At 47.1% G+C, this 20,394-nt stretch overlaps 1 protein-coding gene and 1 long non-coding RNA gene across 2 annotated transcripts in view; one reads left to right on the forward strand and one right to left on the reverse strand.

The window, feature by feature from the left end:
• Nucleotides 1-20,394, forward strand: part of LOC144773598 (uncharacterized) — a 435,153-nt gene that overhangs the window by 368,820 nt on the left and 45,939 nt on the right. The gene's annotated exons all lie outside the window — the stretch shown is intronic.
• The window catches only part of LOC144773595 (FH2 domain-containing protein 1-like), a 43,565-nt gene continuing 39,005 nt past the window's right edge, over nt 15,835-20,394 (reverse strand). The window contains exon 11 of the mRNA XM_078658723.1: nt 15,835-18,417. Coding sequence (XP_078514849.1) covers nt 17,323-18,417 — 1,095 coding nt within the window. The 3' untranslated portion in view covers nt 15,835-17,322. The remainder of the gene's footprint in view (nt 18,418-20,394) is intronic.

Genomic DNA, 20,394 nt, shown 5'->3' on the forward strand with positions numbered 1-20,394 from the left:
TTGGATTTTATATGCGGGGCTAGTATTTCTTGAAGAGTAAGTGAAAAATTAGGGTTTGCTCCTGGGGGGCGATAGACCAAGGCACCCTTCCAGGTGAAAAGATTAGTGAGGTGAATTTTAAAAAGCAGTATTTCTAGCTGCGAGTTTGAGTGTTGTTCAATAATGGTAAATTGTATATGGTCCCTGTATATGATTGCCAATCCGCCTCCTGTTTTGATGTCTCTGTCTAGATGTTTAATCTTATAGCCAGAGGGAATCCCCATTGCAATGGCTGTAATTGTATGGGGTTTTAACCAGGTTTCCACAAGGAAACATATGTCTGGTTGAATGGAATGTATTGCGTCCCAGACCTGATGTTGATGTTTGGGTAGGGAGCGTACATTTAAAAGAAAGCTCTTCAAACCCTTAATAGAAGTATTGGAATCAGGAGAGGGCGCATTGACGTTAGAAAGGCGCCAACACTGTGGACAGGAGAAAGCATCCTCGATACGGTGCCAGGGTATAACTGTACGACAGCATGTAGGTGGTCTAAGGCTACGTAGTGTAAGGGCGGAGTAGGAGAGAGATTGGTTGCCCTTACCGGTACAGGCTCGTGAAGAGGGACCAGGGTCCATCGCCCCTCGCCCCGTCCTGTCGCGGACGGGCGCAGACGGGCTTTTCTTCGGCGCTTCTTAGGCGCGCTCGAAGACGCCCCCTGCGCGCAAACGCTGCGCGCTTGTAGGAAGGGTGTGGCTAAATAGCCCGGAGTGAGGTAGCCACTAGAGCGCTAACCTCAGCTCCGGCGAAACCGGAAGTGCAGCCTGGCTCTTGCCTGTCCGCCCTCCGCACAACAGCACTGCTTGCCGAGTCGGACCGGGGCGGGCAGGCTGCAATATCGAGCCCAGGTGAACCAGTTGAATGGGAGAGAATGCAGGTATTTAAAAGACACGTTAATCTGTCAGAATAAAACAAACAAGCGACTATTAAAATCTGTCCGCTATTATTTTGTTGCTTCTCGCAGCCCAGACACTGGCGATGGAAACACTCTGTTATTACTCACAGGTGCAGCAGCGGGTCCGGGAGAGACTGCCACCGTCTCCCTACCGCGTGCACCCGAGAGTCAGGGCTGCCTAAATAGCCCGGAGTGAGGTAGCCACTAGAGCGCTAACCTCAGCTCCGGCGAAACCGGAAGTGCAGCCTGGCTCTTGCCTGTCCGCCCTCCGCACAACGGCACTGCTTGCCGAGTCGGACCGGGGCGGGCAGGCTGCAATATCGAGCCCAGGTGAACCAGTTGAATGGGAGAGAATGCAGGTATTTAAAAGACACGTTAATCTGTCAGAATAAAACAAACAAGCGACTATTAAAATCTGTCCGCTATTATTTTGTTGCTTCTCGCAGCCCAGACACACTCACTCTCCAATCACACTCACTCTGCAGTCACTATGCAGTCACACTCACTGCAGTCACTCTGCAGTCACACTCACGCTGCAGTCACTCTGCAGTCGCACTCACGCTGCAGTCACTCTGCAGTCGCACTCACTCTGCAGTCATTCTGCACTCGCACTCACTCTGTACCTGCACTCACTCTGCACTCACTCTGCACCTGCACTCACTCTGCACCTGCACTCACTCTGCACCTGCACTCACTCTGCCCTCACACTTATTCTGCACTCACATTCAGTCTGCACTCACTCTGCACCTGCACTCACTGTGCACTGACTCTGCATCTGCACTCACTCTGTACTCTGCACTCACTCTTTCTGCACTCACTCTTTCTGCACTCACTCTGCACCTGCACTCACTCTGCACTGACTCTGCACCTGCACTCAATCTGCACTCACTCTGTACTCTGCACTCACTCTCTCTGAACTCTGCACCTGCTCTCACTTTGCACTCACTCACTGTGCACCTGCACTCACTTTGCACTCACTCTGCATTCACTTTGCCCCTGCACTCACTGTGCACTCTCTGCACCTGCACTCACTCTGCACTCACTGTCATTCTGCACTCATTCTGCATGCACTCTGCACTAACTCACACACTGCACTCACTCACTCTGCAGTCATTCTACTTTCCATCTGCACTTATTCAGCACTCACTTCTGTCACTCTGCACTAACTCTCACTCTGCACTCACTCTCACTCTGCACTCACTCTCTCACTCTGCACTCACTCTCATTCAGCTCTCACTTGTCACTCACACTGCATTCACTCTCACTCTGCACTGATTGTGGTATAATAAACCAGGTGCGGACTTATTTTAAGCTTTGTACAAATGTATAGCAAGAGCTCAGATTTTAAATTACGTGCCACTGCTAATAAGTTTTAAGCACAGGACTCCCGTTACTGTGACTGAGAAAAAATGCATTCACCGAATTAATATTAAACTTTATGCGCTAATATTGACCCCGTCATTTAAAATGGTGATCCCTAAATGACAAATATATTTGTTTGGCGGCGTTTTGAACTTTTTAAATACATATAGTGTGTCTGCTTGCGTGTATGTTTCGAACAGCACTCGCCGACACCCAAGTCACCGCCGAAAGAATTTATTTAACAGGGGTTAAGGGAAGGGTGACTGCATCCTCTCTCTCTCGAGAGAGAGAGAGAGTCTACGAAAACTGAGACCCCCGGGACACCGTTGATAATACCCTGCTCGTCTCCCAGACCATCCGAAGGGGGGCCGCGGCTGTGAGACAAAACACATCTGAATTCTAGCACTGGATTTCCCACTTGACCCTATTGACTTAGTTCTGGTCACTGCAATCACCCTGTGTCTCCATTAGCTAAGAAGACACATTTAATAGCGCTTAGAAACAGGCGAACACCCATAGCTGCTCTGTTAAAAAAACAGGCACGCAGATTAATTTACACATCACACAAGCAGCGCGTTGTTTGTTTAGCAGTTCTCAAAAAACGCAATGGTTGTTACTAGCATGAGACCTCTGGCCCACTCTGAGCGCTTGGAAGAGCCCTGGGTTTACCTAAGCGCTATGCGAGTACTGTACACAATTAAAAGAACATCAGAGGATAGAGACAAATCGCAAAGAACACAGACAACCTTGCATCGTATTTGAGACAGGAAAGCAGTTAAAGAGTGGCGCCGTCTATAGAAACAGCTAACTGTGGCATGGACCTGCCAACCCCGTGCTTGGGGAAGTGACAGGTGCCCACACAATGTCACCCACTCCGCTGGGCGCCTGAGGCAGGGGGTGGGGAGAGTACCAGCCTGCGTCGCACTTCCTGTAGTGCAGCCCTGCAGACACACAAACCTGAACCTTGGCACCTCAGTCCACCCGGCCAGCTGAGAAAACTGATTGAGCCACGTTTAAAAACATTTACTTTATAAATACAATGCCATCAGAAATGCTGTGATTTTGAAAAGTGCTGAACGCACGACCAGGGGGGGCCTGGGGCGAGTGCAACGGGGGTGGCAGCGCAGTCATCGTGCTCACCGTTCCACTACACACACAAGCTTTGGCAGGGAGCCAGCATGCGCGCACACAGCTGAAAAAAAAGTAACTGGAAAGTGGTGAATGCGCGCCGAGCATCTGGCTTCAATTACCGCGGCCCCTGACAGCTGGTAATTGATGAAATACGGCCTTATGCTGCTCGTGTCCGCACGGAATATGCAGGAAGCGGAGCAACTCTACAGCCTATGGCCTATTGCGTGCTGCCTTTTAAAAACACAGGCATGCGAGGCCCAATTGCCATGCAGCTGCCATAAATAACTACCAAAAATCACGTGTTTTTCTGGAATTCTTAGGTTAGATTTTCGAAGTCCTCAGAAAAGGACTCTTAAGCCACGCCCACTTCGTGGGACGTAGGCCGAGCCCTAAAAAGAAGAGTTTTGAAAAGGTTTTGTGGAGATTCGTCAAACAGTGCCACCATTATTACACACAGAGAATGCATATCCTATGGAAACACAATCCTAATTATAACTACCCAGTGACGACTTACTCACCTCCTTCCTGTAAAGTTTCAGCATGACAGGTCAAGCAGCGGTTTAGAAAAAAGAGGGTCCCAAAACGCTTTTTTCTCATTGAAATTTCCATAGGGAATTTTAGACCGTGATTTGCAGCAAAAACAGCTGAATGGAATTACACAACATTTGGGGGAAACCTCGATCTTTACCCAGAAAGTGTGTGTAGTGATTTGTTATAAATCACTAAAGTATTTTAAGATATTAAGACTCAGAATGTATAGAGATTGACATTGGGCTGAAATTCAAACATTTGAGCCTTCTGATTGGTGGGGCAGCTTTTCTGAAGTGAGTGCTCTGATTAACTGGCTGTCACATGAACAGAAAAGCTGCGGATTTGTTTGAGGCAGATCATATGCGTGTCCCCCCCACGAGAGGCAACTTTTGGCCTCATGGGCGGGGCCCGATGCAAATTGCAAGTCCTGCGGATCAAGCAATGGGTGACGTAATATGGAAGGTTTAGAAGCAGATCATAGTATGGGCCAATGCAAAGGTTAGCCCAGCAAACTAGAACTGGTTATTTTCAGTATTTTTTTAGTTGAAAATCTTTTTTTTCCTTTACTGACATTTTCACCTTACTAACTTCACTTCAAAATGTAAATATGTATATATTTTACACACTTGTGGTTGCCACTGTGCCGGTATAGTTAGGTCAGGCTTTCCATGGGAAGAGCCTTGTTTTGTTAATACATTTTGGTGTCATATGACAAAATCTTCATGAACATTTCCTCCAAAAAACCTTCATCCACCTCAGTTCCTTCCTTTCTGGAAGGTTTCAGGGTGATCAGTCAAGCAGGGGCTGAGGAAAAAAATGGGGTGGTCCTAAATGCTATGCCCCTATGCAATTTCCATAGGGAAAATTAGACTATGAACAGAATTAAAACTAAATTTGGAAGAAAGCTAGATGGTTATTCAAAAAGCATTTTGTGATTAGGTGTAATTCTGTTCAGTCAATATTTGAAAAATTAAAGAACAAAAATAGTGATATTCAGCGCCGCTGGACTCGCGTGGGCCCACAAGATTGAAATATAATCTGGATTGGCTAGCCTCAACATCAGAGATGTTGGACGGTAAAGTTAGGACTCTGTCCCCATGTCCTGAAAGCAAACCCAAAAAGACGTGGGGGTTGTTTACGGCTAAGAGGCCAAGCATATAACATTGGGTCTACATTTAACTTGCTGATTATCTTCTGGGGACAATGCCGGCATGCCAAACTTTTTAAACTCCAAAAACACAAGTCCTTCAGTCATAGTTCAGTGAGCTAACTAGAACATGCACCCCGCCTTGCACTTCTTATGACCGCATATTAAATCACTCATGTCATGCACAGTGACATCATTGATGACAACACTTGACATCTCAAATGACAGATATTGCAGGTGACTTCATCCAATATGTCACACTTTGCTATATGCTTATCATAAAGATAAGGTAGTCAGCAAGGTACATCTGGAGCCAGTTTTATGTAGCCTCTATTGCTAATGGTTGTAATTATTAGCAAAATGCTTGATCACCCAATGGGCATGTAAAGGGAGTGAGATATTTTAAGAGTCGTGCACAGGGCGAAGACTGTCGTGTGCGACAGGACTTGCCAAGCCATGTTTTAGATGGACCTTGTGAGAGGTTGGCTATCACTAAAAGGCTGCTACAGAACAAAAGGTTATATGTAGTACATGCTGGACTCTTAAGAAGGACTGAGTATCTGCAGGGAGCGGGATCTCCATAAGGAGCTGTGCGTAAGAGCTGTACATAAGAGTGAAGACCGTGCACACAAGGTACTAGGCCACCCGTGTGTGATTGATTACCCACAAGTGGTCAGCTATCCATGAAGGGTTAAGTACGTGGGCAGGATGTGCGCAGGGTGAACATGACCTTCCATCGGGGCTTGGGTGCTCTGAGGGAGCGGGGCTAAGAGGATGAGAATGGCACACCATTCAAACAATACTAACAATCACACTGAATTGTTCTGCTTGAAAGTGAATTAGTCACTTGTTACATCTTCTTTATCAATGTTTTATGTCTGGGCGGAGTTCGCAGAGTTTCTCAGTGGAACTCTGCGAAGTGCCAGAAATACTCTGCTGCACTCTGGAGTTCTGCTAATGGGGGAGTCTGTTAAGTCACGCTGCTCGCACTGATTTTTAGCACAGAGAGTTTGCGCACCACTGTAAAATCTGTGCGACTTACACTGTGTGTAGTGCCAGAGGGCATTGTTGATTTCTCATGCTCGAGTAGACATTGTTCTCATGTGGTTGCAACACACTGCAACTGCCAGCATTGAGAAATCTCGCCAGGAGGAGGTCTAGCATGTGATTTTTTTCTTGCAAGAGCTCACCGACTTAATGTTGGTGAGCCGTTCAAGAGAAAACACTATGCTCTGCGTCACTTCTTGGAGTGGGCGAAACTCCCACCCCTACTTATGTCCCATATATTTCACAGAACTGCAGAAATGTTTGCATTTAATTAAATTGCCTTTTTTTTTAAGCAGGGTGTCATCAGCATAAGTCGTTATGACTAGTTGGTAAGTGGGGAAATTAAGTCCCCTGTGGGAATGGTATTCACGCATCGCACACGCCAGAGGTTCGGTGACCAAGGCGTATAGTGTGGGCGACAAAGAACAGCCCTGTCGCGTGCCTCTGCGTATCTTACTAGGTTCAGTGACACGGTTACCAAGCTTAATGCGTGCGTACGGGTCATTATAGAGTACCGACACCATCTGCATAAATACAGTGCCAGCCCCAGTCTCGAGAGCACCACCCTCAGGAATGGCCATTCCAGAGTCGAAGGCCTTCTCAATGTCTAAGAACACTGCCATAGCCTTCAAATCCAGTTTCGTATGCTGAATAGCTCCAAATACCGTGCGTAAGTTATACGTAATATTTCTACCTGCCACAAATCCTGCTTGCTCCGGCACTATTAGGTCCGGGGCCAATAAAGCCAGCCTAGTCGCTAGGACTTTGGCGTATATTTTGATATCAACGTTTCGAAGCGACAATGGTCTATAGGAGCTGCACTCCTCTGGGGGCTTATCTGGTTTAGGAATTGCAACTATTAGTGCTTCCCTCATTGTCCTCTGCATCTGGTCTGTTTCGCACATATCCACAAACAAAGCGGACAAGTGCGGCAGCAGTAGGTCCAGAAACGACTTATAAACACTGACTGTTAGTCCATCAGCTCCTAGAGCGCTACCCGCCCTCCTCCCACCTAGGGCGTCCCGGATCTCATCAAACTATGGGCTGCATAAGGAATACACGCTGCACGTTCGTGAAGAACGGGAGCTGGATATGCTCCAAATAGTCGAGGATCTCCTCTTCACTCCCAGTCGTGCGGGACGCATATAGATCGGAGTAATATTCCCGAAACCTTTGCTCAACCTCTTCTTCGAGTAGTATCCCCTCTTGTGATCTAACTGCCGTGACCGTTATTTTACGCCTCTGTTGTTTAACCATATTAGCCAGTACTTTACCTGGTCTGTCTTGTTCACCATACATTCTGGCTGTCGCGTATTTGCCCATATGCTTCACCTCAGCATCCGCCTCTACCTGGTACTCTGACAGTAGCCCATTAATTTCTTCTCTGGTCGCATCAGTGTCTCCCGCCAACTACTGTTCCTCACAATCTGCCAGCTGCCGTTCCAATAGAGACAGCCTCTGATGAATCGAGCGAAGTATGCCAGAAAGTTTTCTCATAGCCACCCCCCTAATGTACACTTTGAACGCCTCACAAACAGTTTGGAAGCTATCCACTGACCCTATGTTCTTTTCAAAGTATGTCTCGATCGCTTCATGCAATTCTTCACGGAAATTAGGGTCTTGCAAGGAGTACGGCGGGAATCTCCATGTCAACGGGGATAGAATCTTCTGCGGCGATGTGAGCACTAACAATATAGCGGAGTGATCCGAAAGAGTTTGGGGCAATACCTGACATTTCCGAACCAGTGCAAGCAGTGCCGACGTTGCCAACCAATAATCTATCCGTGTATGTATATTATGAAAGGCCGAGTAGTGTGTAAACCCCCCTGACCCAGGGTATAGACTTCGCCAAACATCTACTAGGTCGTCACTGATCAATATCTTATCCAGTGCTAGGGCCGCCTTAGCCTGACATCTGACCGGGCCATTTGAACGATCCACAACTGGGCATCTGGTCATATTGAAATCCCCCCCCCCATACTGCGTCAATACCTGGAAACCCTCGTGCTACTTCCGCAAGTCTTCTAAAAAAATTCGGGGCAATCATAGTTAGGTCCATAAACATTCACGACCAAAAGTTCCATACCCCTCCCAGCCAACTTTGAAATAACGTATCTCCCTTCTGAGTCAGCAGCTAGCTTACTCAGTGCGTACTTAGATTTCGGGTTCACCCAGGTCAGCACCCCTCTAGAATGAGTCGTAAAGCCAGCAGCAACAATTTGTCCCTTCAACCCCCTTGCTTGCAGCCTGGGACTATTCACTGGCAGGTGTATCTCCTGAATCAGAGCCAGATCGACCTGATGTCTAGTCAAATAGCTCAAAACCTTTCGCAGCTTACGATGGTCATTCAGGAAATGCGCATTCCATGTTAACACGTGCAGACCACTGACAGCCTTTTCCATAACAGCTTCACCAGACATATCTTTCATAGTTAGCTGAGTACTTCATCCTTCTGCACCACAAAGACAATCATAGATTCTGATGTTCAAACAGTAATGGCCTGCACCTCTAAACAATGAACTGAAACTGCCCTCCTCCCCTCTTCCCGCCCAACCCTCCCACAGCGGACCACCCCCAACTAGGTCGCGACATTGCTGTCCCTGAAGACCCCTCCCCCCTCCGAGAACCATAGCAAACAAGGTGTTACCACATGTGGGTGGAGGTTGCCTCGAGCCATCAAAAAGGGTTCGATATGAGCACAGTACTTAAGTCTCATCCCGGCTTCACCAGCCGGCAGCTATACGTCCATCAGGCGCCGGAATACCTGTACAGTTCCAGACCCAGATTCTCCTTCAGTCCTGGTCTTCCAAGCCGCCGCAAGCCTCATCCAGTTGATCTCTTTCTGGGGTTTTCTTCCGTTCCTTAGTCCATTCCTTCAACGCTTCCTGCAATGCCTTCGGATCCGTGAATATTAGCGATTGTCCATTTCTATTAACTTTCAACTTTTCTGGATATAACATTGCATAGTCAATCCCTTGATCTCGTAATTGTCGTTTCATCGGGACAAAGTGCTTCCTCGCCTCCTGAACTCTGGCTGTAAAATCAGGATACAGTGAGATGGCGGATCCCACGTAGGTTAGCGACTGCTTCTCTCTGGCAGCCCGCAGGGCCGCATCCCGGTCACAATAGTTTAAAAGTTTGGCTATTATAGGCCGCGGGGGTGCTCCAGGGTTCGGGCGAAGGGCCAATGTTCGGTGCGCACACTCCACGATAAAAGTGTTAGAGAAGGTCTCCTCTCCCAGCATGGTCACCAGCATGCGTTCTATGAAGGGCTCCATCTTGCCTATCTGAGTCGTCTCTGGAAGGCCTATGATGCGCACATTACATTGACGTGAACGGGCTTCCAAGTCCTCCGTTTTATCTTGTAGCAGTTGTATCACTCTGCCCAATTGCTTATGTTCCATGTCGACGGTAGTTTGCGCTTCTTCTACCTCCGTAATCCTTCTCTCAGACATGTCTAACCGCTCTGCATGCTTATCAATCCTCTCACCCATTCTGTCCAGTCTATACGTGAGTGCATCCATCTTCACCCCTAGGGAGGTGATGCCTTCCTGCAGACCCTTCTCCATGGACTTCAGCATGGTTCTTATATCTTGATCCTGCTCCGTGGGCGTACAGGGTCTACTTTCGCCTCCTGCTCCTCTTTCCTGGGATTTAGCCAGAGTCTGGGTGTAGGGTAGCTTGGATTGGTGGCGGTCTGGCTTACCCATCGCGTTGTGCAAGGTATGTCAGCGACCCCACTGACCTCTGCCGGACAAATCACCGCCTCCCGTGCGGTAAAGGATCCCTAAGGAGTGCACAGCGTTATCTAGCTCCTCAGCCCGTGCGTCTCAGCACGCACAGAGGCAACATAGCTGAGGGGGAATTGCCAAAATTCAACCAACGGCCAGGCTATCAATCCACGTCTGCAAAGATTGGTGCGCACCGCCTACCAAAGCTGGCCGCACTCTCTACTATGCCTCCACGCACGTAAATATTAACGCTTCCTCTCACTGCTGACTCCCGCCTGCTCCTTCATGCTTCAATTCTGGAGGGGGAGCGTCGCATTGTATACCTGCTCCACACCATGGGTGGCCTCCTGTGTGGGGCGCCAGTTTGGGGGAGCGGGCTCACCAGTTGCTATTCACAGCCATATATGCCATTCCACGCAGCCCTGTCAGCACCTAGTGCATGTCCACTGATATTGCCTCTGGCCCAGACTTCTCAGCGCGAGTCCACCATAGGGCCCCAGTCGAATTTGCAGCACTCCGCCTCACGCCTTCCCAGTCTCCCGCTCCCACCACGGCCACAATGGGAGTCCCTCCAGCATTGGCCAAAGTTCGGCGCAATGTTCACGGCGCGCTGCCGATGGTGCCGATGCGGGCCTTGAGATAGTAACTTCACAAGGTGTCCACATAGGCCAGAGCGCCCTCCCTCCACCGCCGGCCGGGGCGGGAGAAGGAAATGCCGCCGTATAGTCCCCTGCAGAGCACCTCTGCGATTTAGCAGCTCCGGTCCCGCAGCTCGGCCTCCGCTCCGGGCAGGCTGCCTCTACTAGGTCGCGCAGTCCCGCACCATCAGCCGTGTACATCGGCAGCACTCGCCAGGCCCAATTCCAGCGCGTGTCAGCAATTACAGCACTTCTGATTTTTCTACGCGTCCTCAGGCCGCACGCACAGTGACGTCGCCCGGAGGAATGCGCTACTTTAGGCCGGTGCTTCGCGGCCTGGACTTACTTATTGGTGCCGCCTCTGTATTATCAGAGTGTGGCCACGGACCGCGTTCACAGGCGGTCAGCAGGTGCCAGACTGCTTTGCCCCCAGCCTCCGCTAGTCTTTGTCACTCCAGTGTCCTAAGGGCTCAGGATATATGCAGGATTGTTTGCCGGCTTGGCGGAGCTCGGGAGTCAAGCAACCATCTTAGACTAGAGCAAGCTTCGCCCACCCCAATTAAATTGCCCTATTTATTCAGTTTGTTCAAAGCACCACAGGCCTGCTCTATCATGTCACCTTGCTTACTTTAATGTATGGGTGACTTTTTTTAAGAGTAGCTTTATTTTTTCACTTAATTTCTTGAGCGCAACCCACTGATTACATTCAACCTGTCTTATAAGTATCTCTCAACTCTTAGTATATGTGCATAGCATATTTTTGTTCCTGAATTATTGCTGGGGCTAAAACCTTAACTAGTAGTTTTAATGAGCACCATTTACATTTATCAGTGTGAAAAACACTTCTACAGGCCAATGCTATTACTATTTTAAACATGCACACACTTTTAGTTAATATATATGTTACATAATTTTGGCGCATTTAGCACTTACTTTTATATGCAAAATACTGTAATGTTTTACAGTGCAATCTGAAGATCATGTTTTAAATGAGGTCATCAATGATGTAATTTGAGACAGAGGGATGTAATAGGTAAGGTCATAATCAATGCATTGCGAGGGCAGAAAGCTATAGTTAGCTCACTGAACTCTTTATAAATAAAATAAATAACTGGTGAATTCCAGTAATTTTTCATGTTTAAAACATTACGGTGTGAGTAATATTGCTACCCAACTAGAACGTAGCTTTACCATTTGTTTTTTTTCAGTGATTGTATGAGCTAGTACATTTTTAGTAATGTGCTTCAATTTTTCAACTTCATGACTGGTAATTGTTTTCTGTTTGAGTTTTTGACTTTCCAGAGGTTTCCTGGGTCTCCACTATTGGGTAGGTCCCACAGGGCTTCTGTGTAGGTTTTAATTCTTGTTCCGGGTCTGCGAACTCATTAATAATTTTGAAAAGTTGTGTTTGATATGAACGATTGATTTTTATTTGTTTCGGCATAAACGTTTTCTTATAGGCATCATTTAGGAGGATACCTGGTGTCTTAAGTTTCCTCATTTTTGGGTGTCGCTGTACCTGAAAATGGTACCTTGGAATTTATGACAAATGAAAGACCTCTGATTAAAAACCACTGTCGTCCTTCCTTTACAGGGAAATTCCAAACCTTTGAACCTCAATTGGGAGTAGCACTGGTGTGTACCCGCATATTGTGCAGCACCATCTTGTTGATTTAGTTTTTTGGGGGGGGAATTGAGGTATTAGCTCCTTAAATAAAATATGGTAGCTGCAAATGAGAGGCAAAGCGTTAAAGAGAAAAACAGGTGAAGCAGAGGACAACCAAGGAGTCCACCATCTATTTATTTATAAAGTTTTACATAGCGCAAACTTGAACCCGAAGGATATCAGAGCGCTTTACAATTTGAGGCAATTAAATTACTTCCCACCCTATTCCCCTATAAACCCACATCCCACTGTTCAATTCTTTACTATCTCTCAAAGGGAAAAAAAAGTTTCGGCAAAGATTAGAACGTGCAATCTTTGCTAAATACAGCTCAACAGAGGCACAGTAAAACATCCTCTTGCAGCACTTCAGAAATAAGGAAGCCCATGTGGGCGATGCATCCAAGGCAGCTCTCTGGGGTGGAGTGCAGACGCGAACAGGAGCGGCAGTGTCCACACGGAGCTTTGGGCGATCTGTTGCAGCTGGGATAGTGTGCCCTCAGTAGTGCTGGAGTGGCAAAGATATCAATCCCACATACCCTCACATGATCATGTACTACTGCAATAATTGCACAAATATGGTTGTTGCGGCGTAGCAGAGTGCATTTGCAAGTGACAAGTTGGCGTGCAAAAATTAGGGCCACCAGAGAAATATTTGTTGAATCTCCCTGTTCAGATGTTCATTTTTTCCTTTAAGTTGATTCCCCCAAAAATGTTTTTAAAAGTTTTAAGCCCCCCCTCTTCCCCCCCCCCCCAAAAAAAAAGTTCCTTTATTTAGGAGAACCAACTCTATGGGTTTATAAATAGAAAAGGTTTGATGTCTGTCTATGTTAGTGTCTTTAGTATGCTATTCATAAGAAAGGTAAGCAAAGTTTAAGTGAACTTCAAACAATAGATTTGGGACACATTTACAAACATTGTGTTGGGTTTGAATTACTTTAACGCAGACTCAATGCAAAATTCAGGTTGGTATTTAGAATGAATGAGTTGTGGGATTTATAAAGCGTGCAGCTACAACTAGAGGGTCCCGGCGCTTGACTCAAGACAGGCAGGCCTACTCAGTCCTTGAACAGGTGGGCTTTCAGATGTTTACGAAAGGTTCTTTTGCTTTCTCGCCCCAAGTGCGCCAGCTATGCCCAGCCGTGGCTCCTGGTCTAACTGTGCCACTGGATTCAAGCTATCCTGGCTGAAGAGGGTTCAAACCCCGAAACCGGTCCTAGGATGCTTGTTTCCGGTCCAGGGAGTACCTGGCTTGGCGGTTTGGGCTGGACTGTTACCATGAGGCACAGGGTCAAGACTGATTTGCATATAGCCGGTCTAAACTGGGGCGGCATGGTGAGCAAAAGAATGATGGGTTAAACCCAGATCTCTTGACAGGGGGTGAATGTTTTGCATTACGTCCATCAATTGTGTGTCTTTTGCCTTCTCATGAATACATGGCATCTAGTACTGAGCAGGCCGAGCCGCCCCATTTTGTCCTGTCTGGTAGGTGGGATACGCAGCAGAAGAGATGATAGAGGTCTCATGGATCTATTGAGACAGTAGGGGATCATTCTGTCCGGAATGTATTTAGGGCCAGTCCTGTATAAGGCTGCATGTGCTATTGTCAGTCCTTTAAAGATTTCCCTTTTCTTCACTGGCAGTCAATGTAACTGGTTGTGGTAGTGAGATAATGAAGAGCATTTAGGCAGGCTAAGCAGGAGACATATGACCCTGTTCTGGACTTTTTGAAGTCTGTGTTTCAGGTAATCAGGTAGATTGAGGTACAGGACATTAGCTCAGTCAAGTCTCAACAGAATCAGAGATTGGAACACTGTTTTCTGAGTATCCCAGGGCAGAAATTTAAAAAACGTCTCACATTTTGACAATCCTGTAGGAGGTTTTAATCCTAGCTGAGATCTGGTAATTGAAGGATAATTTAGCATCTATCAGAACTCCCAGGTTCCTGGCCAATCGGAGGGAGGAGGGGGATATGTACAGTTGGTGGGGCAGGCAGTGGACCAGCCTAGCAGGGGATTGTTGCCAAATAGAACCTCTGCTTGATAGGGGTTGTAGAAGCAAACACAAATTATGATTTGTGTTTGTATGCAACCAAAATTGATTCAATTCTGCACACTGTCTTCCATTGCTTTGCATCAGGGGCATTCCAGGGGTGGTGTATAGTCTTTTCTATGCACACACCCAAAGGATATGGACAGAAATCCATATCCACAAAAAATTGTAGATATGGATTTCCATATGTGCCAACATCCTACGTCTCCCTGAGGCTGGCATAACTAGAGAATTATTTTTGTTTCCCCTTGTTTTTTGTGGGTACTCGTGGATTCTCACCCACTCACACCATACCCCTACTGCACACAGCCAAAGGCAGAGCACGACGGTGGTTGTATTAACGTACAGTAATTAGACATTACTTTATGTTGAATTTTTTTTTTTTTAAAATACAAAATAAATCACTGAAAAAATACAAAGGTTACGGGGATGTTATAGTTAGGTTGATGTTATACCCACATAAAACCATAGAAATTCAGCAGTTATACTTACCTGAAAAAACTAACTTGTGCCGTTAAGTAACTTAAGGCCAGGAGTTATACCGTAACAAATATAACTATAAGTATAACTAGAACTGCTGAATCCCTATGGGTTTGTGTGGGTAAAACATCAACTTAACTATAACGTCCCTTTAACCTTAGTTTTTTAAAATATGTACACACATATACAGAGCAAATTTCAAAGGTAAAAACAAGGATGATGTAAAGTACTACAAATGTGGAGAGGATACTTGGTGGGTAATGAAAGGAAGGTCATAGGTCACTGTGTGGCCTTGGTTCTCTCCACCAGTCTCACACATGATAACACTTTGGAAACTGAGCCAAGAGGTGCAAGGCGAGCTCTTCCCAAACCATCTCTGAAGGGAGGCCCTACAGTCTTCCCCATCCACCTCTTTACTCGGTTGGTTGTGATGGAGCGGAGTCCATTCTTCAGGGGCGAGTGGGGGCCGCCACCTGCAAGTCTGTGCTAGCACTGGATAACTCCCAGGATGGAGAGACTGGGTGGTCCAGGGCGCTGGTGGTCGGCACCAATGGATCGCAGCAAGACTTTGGTGCAGTACATGGTAGTAATTACCACTTCATAATTGCACATGTCCTTAGTGTGCATAATGCCTTGGGTTTACTTTTCAAACACGGAAATAGTGCAACTTACAGCATGATGTCCCATCACCCAACTGATGCCCAGGTGAATGCCTGAGCAGTCACCATCAAGGGACATTTCTATTTACTCTAAATAGCGCGCGGGCTGCCACTTGCCGAACAATTTAAAGAGTCCCGTCCCCACCGGCTCACATTAAGTACTGAAGAAATTAACTGAAATGTACCAGGTTCATTGACCTACTCCCTCCTCACCCATAACACAAAACTATCTTATGACCCCACATTTTAAATGACCCGGGTAGCCACGTAACCGCGTGTACAGGCCACATTGCTATAGGAAGTGATCCCTGAACCCTGTTATTTAAAAACTGTGCTTCCACTCCTCAAGCCCAGAATCCGCAGGAAGTTTCCTCGAAAGTCAGTCAGTCTGTGGGGAAATAACCTACTCAGATGAAAAACATACGCCACCAGAACATGAGAAATACAAGAGAATGCAAACCAGAAATTCATAATAATTTTATTGATTAAAGGCCATATCTGGTCACTCACATTCCATTCACAGTGAAAAATGTAACAACAACACAAGACGCCACAAACACTACAGAAATACCACACAATGTCAATGAGCAAGGCCAATTAAAAACAAAAAAAAAGACTGGTGTGGAGTTAACCACATGCGTCCGAGGAGATTACAAACCACAACAGGCGGGAATACCAAACTAAGACAGATGACCACGTTAGAGAAAGAATGAAAACAATCAAATCAGTGAGAAAAACTATAAAATGGCAAAAAAGTGACAATTTTTCAGACAACCAAAGAAAGTGACCTAAGTCATGCAGCAAAATTAATTTGCCAAGTGAAAATATTAGCACAGAATAGATCACCGTGGTAAGGTGAAGACTGAATACAAATACTAGTGAGCGTGTTACGGCCCAAAGTAACCCCCCTCACCTTCAGAAAACAAGACAAAACTGCAGCAGCTCTTAAAATGTAGATCACATTTATTCAGAGGCGGTTTACATTCGCAGTCCATTAAAATGCCACCCTAGCCTCTGGCCAGGCCTGCATCTGTCATGAGCAACCTGGGACCAGGGTGGGGTGGGGGGTAGATAAGTGTATAAATACGTGTTTTTTAATACAAAAGGCACCTTGTAGTTTCTGCCCAGTTCACTAGGGGGCATCACCCCCCAGGGCAAAAAGTAACATGGCAGAAGAAGTGCATACCTACAGTGATGGTGCTTAAAAACTAAACCAGGTCACGCAGAAGAGTTCAATCGGCACTTGTGTTGGGTGCCCAACTGGCTTCCCTTCCGCCCTCAACTCCCACCCAACAAACAGATTTTATCCAACTTGCAAGAGGTCAACGGACATTCATGGTGAAGGGCTGATGAGCCTTTCGGTGTCATAAAACAGTTAGAATAAGTGCATGTTTAGGTACTCCCGCCATGTTTGGAGGTCTCCCCTGGACCTGCCATCAACGTGCAGCTAGACTCCACAAGCAAAATGACTCTTTAATGCGATTTGCCCTTTTTGAGAAGGACTTCGTGGTCAATATGCCATGGATGAGCTTGAGAGATCTTGAGATATAGCCCACCCTAAACGGCGGTCTTAGATTGGTCACCTGAGAGATCAGATACTGGATTGTAGGGTTGAAGGACCATCAACAACTCCACCCCATCTCCTTCATTAAAATAGTTCTGTGAGAACAAGCACCTTTTTCACCCAAGAAAGACCTCAACAGCTGCAGAAGAGTCTATGGAGGTCTGGAGTCAGCAGGTGTGGGCAGCCGCTCTTGGGCATGGGCAACACTCCACCCCATTGGCATGATGTGAAAAGGGCAGAGGATTGGCAGAATCCAACGGGCAGATCTCCACCCTCCCACTCCACAGCACCAGTGTTTGGAGGTAAGAGATATCTTGAAAAGTTTATCCCCCCTGAATTCCCTGTGAGATCAGGGTACTGCTCACATCAAAGTCACCATAAAATTCTCAGTTCTTTTCGCACGCCTCGTATCCCCTCAGTTTTGGAGATCTCCCGGGGTTATCGTTAAAGCGTTTGAAAAAGTTGACAATGGCAGAGCCTTCGGTGGAAGGCTTCTGGCTGTCCCTTTTCTTCTTCGCCCACAAATGCTTACCAGATTCTGGGGTCAGTGTGTAGTCTTTCCTATTTAAAGTGTCCCCATATCGAAACGCTGGCACCCTGCTGAGGTGTTTTTCCGCTCCCACTTTGGGTGTCCTTGGAGATTGGATCTTATCTGGGATCCAAGACTTCATTTCCTGCCCAAAGAGACCAAGTTTATCAGGGCGGGGGGATGGGCACGCCACCTCTTCACCGATCTCGTTGGTGTGTAAATTTGAGATTGCTCCTCCCAACATCAACTGACCTTCCACCAGCTCTGCATTTTCCTCCACCGAGCGGGCCCTGCCCAGGAGGAAGAGTGGAGGAGGACGGATTCGGACTGTGCAAGATTTCAATAAACGCTTTCTGTCTTCTTCCGTGTATGGAAGAACATTGATTGTGTGTCGCCGGAGAAGTTTGGCCAATGCACCATCACTGTCCTGGCTGCTGAATGATCGGTCCTGAATTTGTACCTCATCAGGGTTCTGTTCAGTGCTGTCAACAGGAGGGCTGCAGCTTTCCTCTTCAATAGGCTCTGCAATATAGGCAATGTCCAGCAGGCCAGGGGGCTCAGAAACGCCGGGAGGCTCAGGCACGCCAGGTGGTTGGGGTGCAGCACAGCGGTCCTCAACGTGGTCCTCTGTATTGGGTACGGCCTGTGTGCTGCCCATCTCTGTAGGAGCAGGGACTGGTTCCTGTTGAGCTGGAGGGCTTTCTGGCTTGTTGGGCTGTGGTACTGGGCGCGGGCTTCTGCTCGGGTTGCGGGTACGGGGTCTTGCTTCTGGTGGGGAAAGCTTTGGTGCTCGCAGGCTGCGACTCCTGGGACCTGGCCGAGGGTTTCGCATGAGCAGGAACTCAAGCTCCACATCCTGCATGTCCTTATCGAGGGTCGAGCATGTGGCAATGGAACGGCGCTTCTCCAGGCGCTCCCTCTTCAGCTCCGCGTTCAACCGGTCCTTGTTTTCCTGCAGAACAAAAGACAGAGTTACAAAGATGCATCCCAAATAGAGCTGGACAACATTACTCATAACGCAGTGTGAGAATATAGTGGCATCACAGTCTACTGAAATGGATGCTTTGAGAAGTAGCAGAGAACTCAGAGCTGGGGGATTTAAACACATTTTACCAACTTAGTCCCAGGAAACCTGGTGAACGACAAGCACAACCAGAGAAAGTAGTTTAATCACTGGCCTGAGGCCAGGACAACTCAGGAGGGTCTAGGACATGGTCCAACTCTGTCTAAACACAATCCAGAGCAGAAAAGCCAAATAGTAAACTTAACCATGTGAAGCTCTAGTAAGTCAAGTGTAGGCACATACAGCAGGGTGAGTAGTGACAAGTGTAAGCGCACAGCAGATCTGTCTGTATTGATGTGCTGCACCCTCATTTGGTCAGGAATTGATAAAGGGGAGAGACACTATCTGCACTCTTCCTGAGAAAATGGAGCTTTGGAAAGGAAAACAGCGAAAGGGGCTGAACTGTGTTTAAATCCACATGTATGTGGGACTGTGGGAATCACAGAGATGCACTTGTGTTTCCTAATAGTCAAACTCCCTCCAAATGCGAATGAATGGCGCTCTAGACTTTGTGCGTGCTGTGGCTCTGTGGCATCTCCTCAATCAGCGGCAAAACCTTCTGGAGAATCAACCAAGGTATGAAGGTCGCCTCACTCTCCTGAGCCACAGCTCGCTCATTACTGATGAAACACCAAGAAAATGCTCTCGACAGGTCATCTGTGTTCGTCATAGCAGGCCGCTTTAGGGTGCCAACACTAGTGGAGCAGTGTGGCTCACTGGTTAGAGGAGGCAGACCGTGAAGCAGAAGTCAGACCCGGGACCAGGGTTCAATTCCCGATGCGGCAGGGTCCTGAGCCCAAATGTCCACGGACTCGATAATTCTCGCTTCGGTGCCTACTCGAACCACGGGTTCACACTCTGCAACTCTGGGCAATAGCTTGCTTAATCTCCACTACGACCGCCCACGGCGGGATGCCTGGCTTTCACCTTGGGGATGCCCAGTACGGGTTAACTCACAGGGAAAAGCCAGGACGGGTTCCCAAAGCAAGCGCCTTGAGACCTTGCGGTGATAAGGCACTATATAAGAACCTTTGGCATTGACAACACCTGCTTGCGTAACAATGGCTAGTCCAAGGTTGCTATAGCAACAAGCACTCTGATGTCACGTAAGCACCTCAGGAGGTCACACCACACAAAAACACCACTATGGTTTCCTGTGGTTGGATGTCAATAGGGAGATTAACTTGATATGTATCAATCTAGGCAACAGAGCGTAACGAGTGGTCGAAATGAACTGAGCTAAAACATTGGTTTTTTGTAAAAAAGGGGGAGTTCAATTTTATTCACAAATTATTAAAACACATTGAGATAATAATACACATTTACAATTTACATTAAACACATGCAACACAATAAATTGAGAATACACAACAACATTGTTAAAAAGAAGCAAATAATTCAACGAAATGAAGGTTACATAAAATGAACACAATTTTTAAGAGAAAAGTGTGGCTAAATTAATCTCTACGCGCGTTTCGGCGAACCAGCACCTTCTTCTGGAGCAGCCACGATAGTATTTTAAAAACACGAAATATATTGCTGTAATTCGATGACGCAATCTGGTTTGTACGCCCAACGAGTACCCTTGGCCATCGTTCGTGGAAGGAGCATAGAACCCCCGTGTCCCGCCGCCGGATTTTTGGAGCCCTGTTGATATCTATTGGACAGGGAGTTATCTTAAAATCATCTGAACCAACCGCCTCTGAGCGCAAACAAAAAGGCAATCATCACAATTAACTATCCCCACATCAGGAGGATCATACCTTACCAGTTTCACATAAATACGCATTACAGCGGCCACTACTTTTTAACTCCGGGCGGCGGGTCTAAATGAACCCCTACTCCTTAATTAAGGAAATATAGAAA

This window comes from Lissotriton helveticus, chromosome 8, assembly GCF_964261635.1.
Source record: "Lissotriton helveticus chromosome 8, aLisHel1.1, whole genome shotgun sequence".
Classification (NCBI taxonomy): Eukaryota; Metazoa; Chordata; class Amphibia; order Caudata; family Salamandridae; genus Lissotriton; species Lissotriton helveticus.